We start from the raw sequence: 7,067 nt of genomic DNA, 5'->3' as shown, positions 1-7,067 counted from the left end.
TACAAAGCACCCTGGTATAATTAGTTTTGTATTGCTTTATACGCATAATGGATAACAGTTAGCGTCACTTGAAAATGTGTGATAGCAAATGTCTCTATCCATAATATTGTTATGTGAAAAGGTGAGATGACCCCCCTAAACAGAAGCAGCAATTGTATTATTGTATATGACTAGAAACTGCCTACTCAACTTTGTTTTCTGTTCACATGTAAATACAGTATTTACAATGTCAGATCACAGGATATTTTAATATTAACTCAACTTTGTATTCCCTTTGAATTTGGAAAAAAGGTGCATAAAATGATTTTCTGCAAACATAGAAAACATAATAGTTAGATTCTCTGATATCGGACTAGCATTTAGGTGGTAGGCACATGTGATTTTTCAATCACATGTGTACATGTTTTGGCCACTGAAAAAAAAGTTAAATAAAATGGCAGCCCATTTTAGTTAGGAAGAATAGGAGAGTGAACTCGATCAAAGTCTAAAGTGGCATCAACACCAGAAAACATTCAGTGGACATCGTGGGTACTGCATCCTTTACAATTAATATCACGCATACAATGAACCAAGATTTGACACAACTGTTAAATCCACATGAGATCAGGGAGAGTATATATACCTGTTCTCTAAAGACACATGAAGTTATTTTGTGGGAGTTCCTCACACCTGCCACAGTTTATAAATGTTATTAAAGCCATGAAGTAACTCTTCCTTCATTATGTTTCATAATCACTGGACTATTTAAAATTAGGAACCTATAAAAGAATAAAAAAGCCTCACCCATTACTGCTCTTTTTTAAAACCACTGTTACAGCTGCACGCCATTTGTATTTGTGGTTTAAAAGTATGTAGGTAAGGGAGAAATAAGTGCATTTCAGATTTGTTTTTCAAATTAAAGATTACATTTTAAATGTATAGGACATACGTGTATATTCCTGATAATACAAAAGACAGAAATAATGAATTATGCTTTCCGCCTGGGTGCTGCTCTATTTTAAGATGATGACTTTTAGGACTTCATGTCAAATGGCATCTCTAAACTCTGACCGCAAGACTTGACCTTTGAGGACTTTACTTGACTCCACTTTAGGTGGAGATTAGGGAGGCACTAAAGGCAAAGAGAAGAGGAGGGGGGTGCACTAAATCGCGCATATAGAAAAATTGATTGATACGTTTTTTTTATTTATCATAAAATCCACCATATGCATTGCATCAGTTGAAACCGGTAAGATGTATTTCAATCGTATACAAATGTGAAAATACATCTTTTTTTAAGCTTTTGAAAAAAAAATCTGAAAATTGTAGATATATATATGTAAAAAAGATAGCTAGATACAACGAGATAGATAAAAAGATAGATTTCCATGGCTGCCTTTTATGCCCTCTCTGACACCCCCCACCTCCATTTCGACGCTGCCGTCTGTTTACCCATTCCCAATCAATGCGTGTCGTCATCAGGGGGGGGGGGGGGACCAACATGACGACTGGCCTATTAAGAATGACAGCTCCGGAGAAAGAGAGAGAGAGAGAGGGTAAATGGTGATCCCTCCCAGAGCTCCCACTGCGCACTCTGGAGCGCTCCTCTCTCAGGGTCAGACCGGATAGCATCCCCTCTTTTCAAAAAGCCTCTCCTTTTCCTTAGGACTCAATCCCCCCACCCACCATCACTACACACACACACCCCTCCAACCTGAAAATCATCGTCTTGGTTTTGACGGCTCTTGCGAACACTTTTTTTTAAAGTCGTGCTTGTGATGGAAAGCAGAGAGGAGATGGTGATGCTGGCGGAGGGAGTTCAGCTTGTCAAGAGCGCCTCCAGTTTGCCCGGAGCTATCGGGAGCCCCGCAAGAGAACCGCAGGGGAAGCCGGGCCACAGGAGCTGTCTGAGCCCCGGCGCTGCGCCCTACTCCCGGGACAGAGCGGAGCTGGTAATGGAGGAGAGCGCACGGAGGAATATGCGCGCCGAAATGAGGCCAGTTGGCAGGTCTTCGTCCGGAGAGAGACACCGGAGAGATCATCCCCACAAAGACGGCAGCAGCTCAGACACAGAGTCTGACTTCTACGAGGAAATTGATGTCAGCTGCACGCCTGAAAGCATGGACTACCCCACAGCTAAAGGTAGGCTGGGAGCCGGATGCCACTGCGGGTTTTCTGTGATTGCATGGTCGTGACAATGATCAGATTAAATACCAACGTGCATTATTGCAATCAGAAGCGTCAGTAAACACAATGAGTCTAAAATGTGCATTTATTATATCTAAAACTGCACGATAAAATCAAAATGAGTCTTCAATGCAATGCACTAGCGTCAGTGACATAAGAATAAAACCGCAGTCGGTGCTGCACAGCTGTTCTGTGAAGAGACCAGTGTCGCTGGAAACACGGTGAGGTGACACCCACAATCTTAGACATTGTCTCCCTCTGAGTTTGACTAGTAACTCGTACAAAGCAAAGCCTATGTGTGCATTCATGAGGAAGAATGTAGGATTGTATGTAAACCGCAAGCAAAAACCAAACGAGAAGGCCACTAACATAGGAAATGTTGGGCATCTTCTTGGGCACAATGACTTAAGACTGCAATGTGCGTACAAATGTGTTACATCCTACAACGACAATATTTGAATAGACATTCAGATTATTATAAATAACTAAGTATTTCCAGCTCTATTTACCTCAAACCAAACCGGTGGACTTATACCAACGAATGACAACAATACAACCTCTGTCCTTATTTTAAGATGATGCTTCAACAAATGAAAATACTCTGAAAAAAATATGAATAGAAATATTAGCAGGTAGATGTTACGAGAAAATGAAGAGTTGTCTGAGCTAAAATTATGTTAGGCAGACCCTTCACAATTAAAATGACGAACAGGGAGGTAAAACAATGAAATTAGCAAGCCTCATATAGCTTATTAATTACGAATCGAATGAAATTAATTAAACATTTCGATGTGTTTTGGGTGGAATTTTTTTTTCTGAATGTATTTTAAGCATGATTATTAAATCTGATGAATTATTCTGTATATACTGTTTCAGGTCGAAATGGGGATTCTCCAGGTCACCCGTCTGAGACTTGTGTTGACCCGGGAAACATGGTCCAAGGACCAGGATCTATGTCCTACACAGCGGATCAGATTCGCCGGTACCGGACAGCGTTCACCCGGGAGCAAATCGGACGGCTGGAGAAAGAATTTTACCGGGAGAACTACGTATCCAGGCCGCGGAGGTGCGAGCTGGCGGCCGCCTTAAATCTACCTGAAACCACCATCAAGGTAAGATGCTTAAGTCTCAAAGGAGCAGAGCTGAATCAGGCCTCTCGCTCAGTATACACGACCACATATTCGAGCTTGTTTTTGGAAAGCTCTATCAAAACGAAATCTCGCAGAACTGCTCATAAAATCAAATATTTATCCAATTAATTTGCACATTCTACATGCAAGAAATATTGCAAAAACACCACAAAGTAAGCGAAAGACAAGCTCATAACCAAATATCAAGAATAACTTTTAATATGCATGCTACATGCACATATAGGCCTACATGGTTTAACCATGCACAGGCCTGTTGTATTTTTTTGTCTTCTGTTTTCAACGAACAAATGCACCTTGTGAGAAATACATGTCCATATAAATCACAAAACTGAATTCAAGAACTCTTTCTGCATTTCAAGTCGTGCGTAAAAGCAGAAGTACTGTATGAACTATCTGCTTTTGTTATTGTTGTTTGTCTTTGGATCAGTGTGGCCTGTGGTTAATATTTGACTCGGTGTGTCTCTGTCTCTGCCAGGTGTGGTTTCAGAATCGCAGGATGAAAGACAAGCGGCAGCGTCTGGCAATGACGTGGCCTCACCCCGCAGACCCGGCTTTCTACACCTACATGATGAGCCACGCAGCGGCCACAGGGAACCTGCCCTACCCCTTCCCAACCCACCTGCCGATTCCTTACTACTCCCACCTTGGTGTCGGAGCTGGCTCGGTTCCAACTGTCACCCCTTTCTCAAACCCCCTGCGCTCCCTCGACAGTTTCCGGATGCTGTCTCATCCCTACCCGAGGCCGGAGCTCCTGTGCGCCTTCAGACACCCCTCCCTGTACCCGGGTCCGCACCACGGCCTCGGACCCGGAGGAAGCCCCTGCTCCTGTCTGGCCTGTCACTCAAGTCAATCCAACGGCATCTCAACCAGGCCTTCTGGCTCGGACTTCGCTTGCTCCCCAACTAGCAGGACTGACGCTTTTGTCACTTTCACGCCTTCAGTGCTCAGCAAATCTTCACCTGTGACATTAGACCAGAGGGAAGAAGTGCCTCTGACCAGATAAAACCAAAACACACCAGCTGTAGTTATATATAAGCATTTAACATAAGCTTTTTTTTTAACATAACAGATTATATGATCGGGACTGAAACAGCATGAGGAGGTAGCCTGTTAGCAGTGAAAACCAGCTTAAATCAGAGGCAAGATAATTAGCCAGATATTCAGCTATGTGACGCACAACTGATCTCCCATTACTGAAAAATAATAATCCCATTACAGAGCCAGAGCAGTAGGCTGAAATATGACGACATGGACACAAATTAGATTTTCAGAACATTCATTTGATAATTGACAGAAAGGGGAATCCAGAAAAAAATAAATGTGAGATGGATTGGCGTTAAGTTTTTTATTATGGCATCTCCTCTCTTTACGCGTCTAAATTGACCTACGTGTATTGTTAGTTACGCGAGAATGATGCTTTCCATGTCTCTTTTTAACAAGGGGATTTGTTAACAGACTGCGGCCGTCTCATTATAAAGCAGCTCTCCACACCGGGGCCCTCCGCTGCGGCCCGGCCCGAAATGTGCAGATGCTAGTGAAATTATTAAGTGATGTATATGTACGACCCGGCGATTTTTGAGTGTTGAATTAATGATAATACCAGGAAGGGATCGTTACTGCCAAAAGGTAACAAGGCGCCGAGGGAACGGATTACTACAGCCAGCACGGTTTGAAGAGGGGGGAAGAGAAGAAGAAGGACCCAGAAGAGGATGGAGAGAGAGAGACAGAGAGAGGACAATCAAAAATGATAAAATAATAAATAAATAAAAGTGAACATTTTAAGTATATAAAACACTCTTTCAGTTCCCTCCCTTAACGATACAAGAGACAGTTCTTCTATGAGATGAAAATGTGATTAATATATGCCTGTAGGCCTCTTTTTAAATATTTTTATTGCACTGTGGCGCCAGTTTAGTGGCTGAGAAAGCGGACTAATACGTGACTGTTTGTTTTATTTTCTTATTTTTACTGAGTTGTCCTAATCGTCTAATTTGCAATAAACACTGTCAAAGAATCAATTGAGTATTTTTTTCTAAACGCCTTTATGATTCATTCAAAGAGCCCGTATACAGCACAACTGAGAAAATGAGAATTTAAAAACAGTAGGCTATCTCTCAATAATTCAAACCAAGACAACAGAATACAAACTGATTTAAACTAGTATTTTCTTCGGGTATCTTTTCATTTGGGTGGTTAAGGATTTTCTACACTCACAATTGGTCTACCTCCCCCCTGCAATAATAAAACTAATTTGGTTCTCAAGTGGTTGGTGTCACAACACCAGAGCGCGCCCATATCTCCTGATGGGACCACTAGATTGCCCGTGACAGTTAAGTGGTCCCTGAGCTCCGTTATAGCCACTCATATTTTCTCTCCGACTACTTAATAGACAAGACAAAATTAGTTGTCTGAAGGTATTGGAAATGCAAAGAGATCGATGATTCGCAGAGGCCCGCCACCAATCTTAATTGGCCGCATTTGACCAGGGCTGCACAAATTAAAAGAGTTTTCTGCGCGTAATAGCTATTAGAGGGGTGCTGTGGCCCTCAGAGAGACACACAAATAAACATTTTAAACGGTTTTTTACTCCATGCATGGGAGAGATCACAAGTGATTGCAGTAATGCAGTGGAGAGATGGCTGCATTTAGCGTTGGCCATGCAGAGCCCACCTGGCAAAACGATTGGCCTATTGCGTAATTATGCAGCTATAATCTAACAAGCAAGATTGCAAAGCTTTTTGATTATTATTTTTAGCTGAGATACTGTCCACCAGCCTTAATACTAAATAACAACTAGAAAAGCTAATTCATCAAGTCCTCCATTAACAACTGTGTCAATGGAAAACGACACAAAAACATGTTTTATAACTACATTTTCATTCTCCTCTCATGCTTTAGGTAAAAGGTTCATCCTAATCAGACAGGACTGCACCCACACACACCGCACCGCTGAGCCCCCCTTCTCCCACTACTGCCTCCCGCACACGCGTTTGATTGATGGCCTTATTAACTGGAGTTCTTGTAAGTGTGACCGAGCTGATTAAAATGCATATGTTTGGAATAATACACCGTTTAAGCCGCCTGGGTCGGGGCGAAACCACAAGGCAGATTTATGTAAACTATCAGCCGGTGTCTTTAAGCCTGATAGGGACACGGGTCATGCAGGAAAATGGCTTTGGTTTGTGCATAATAAAACTGTGCCATAAAAAAAGATGAACGAATCAGGCTAGCGGATTATTCAAGAGACGCAGTCTCTCCAAACTTCTAGTTTCATAGCGGGTTCTTTTTAAAGCTTGGATCTGATTTGCACCTGGTTACACAGGAGCAGTAGCACTATACGATCATATTCTAAACCCGCGCCACACTGTGCCAGAATGACACATTAAAGTGAGGCGAATTACAACCACATTTACTGAGCGCATATGGAACCCCATTTCCCCTCACTGCATAAACTATATGACTGAATCCTCAGCGGCCTAATCCAGCATCAACATGCCATTTAATCGCTGAAAGATTGCGTATGACTGAGTTTCAAGATATGATGGGCTCATAGATTGCGCACATAACACCAATTACATCAGCCGTATAAGATCCTATTAGTGAGAATTGGCTCAGGGCTCCCCAGCTCCCACAACTAGCACAAAGCGTTTTGATAGGGGCGGTACACTGCAGCTGTCGACCGACAGCAAATTCAAAAAAAGAAAAAGAAACACCAAATGGATCTGTGGCTGCTGCTACCGCTGTTTAAAT

General features: G+C 42.4%; 1 protein-coding gene across 1 annotated transcript; it reads left to right on the top strand.

The window, feature by feature from the left end:
- Positions 1-1,577: 1,577 nt before the first annotated feature.
- On the top strand, positions 1,578-5,280 carry evx1 (even-skipped homeobox 1). The gene is made up of 3 exons (XM_034241118.1): positions 1,578-2,121; positions 3,043-3,278; positions 3,793-5,280. Exons 1-3 carry the CDS (start codon positions 1,758-1,760, stop codon positions 4,318-4,320), a joined length of 1,128 nt encoding a protein of 375 aa, XP_034097009.1. The 5' UTR covers positions 1,578-1,757; the 3' UTR covers positions 4,321-5,280.
- The last annotated feature ends 1,787 nt before the right edge of the window (positions 5,281-7,067 follow it).

The sequence above is a fragment of the Gymnodraco acuticeps genome, unplaced genomic scaffold, assembly GCF_902827175.1.
Source record: "Gymnodraco acuticeps unplaced genomic scaffold, fGymAcu1.1, whole genome shotgun sequence".
In the NCBI taxonomy this organism is placed as follows: domain Eukaryota; kingdom Metazoa; phylum Chordata; class Actinopteri; order Perciformes; family Bathydraconidae; genus Gymnodraco; species Gymnodraco acuticeps.
Note: the sequence above shows the minus strand (reverse complement) of the source record. Positions and strands in the feature narration are given on the sequence as shown.

Excerpts from the sequence above, each read along its gene's own strand:
- evx1 (XM_034241118.1), top strand. The coding sequence starts at position 1,758 with ATGGAAAGCAGAGAGGAGATGGTGATGCTGGCGGAGGGAGTTCAGCTT. Across the intron at positions 2,122-3,042 it reads GGACTACCCCACAGCTAAAG|GTCGAAATGGGGATTCTCCA; the intron begins GTAGGCTGGGAG and ends ATACTGTTTCAG. Across the intron at positions 3,279-3,792 it reads TACCTGAAACCACCATCAAG|GTGTGGTTTCAGAATCGCAG; the intron begins GTAAGATGCTTA and ends TGTCTCTGCCAG.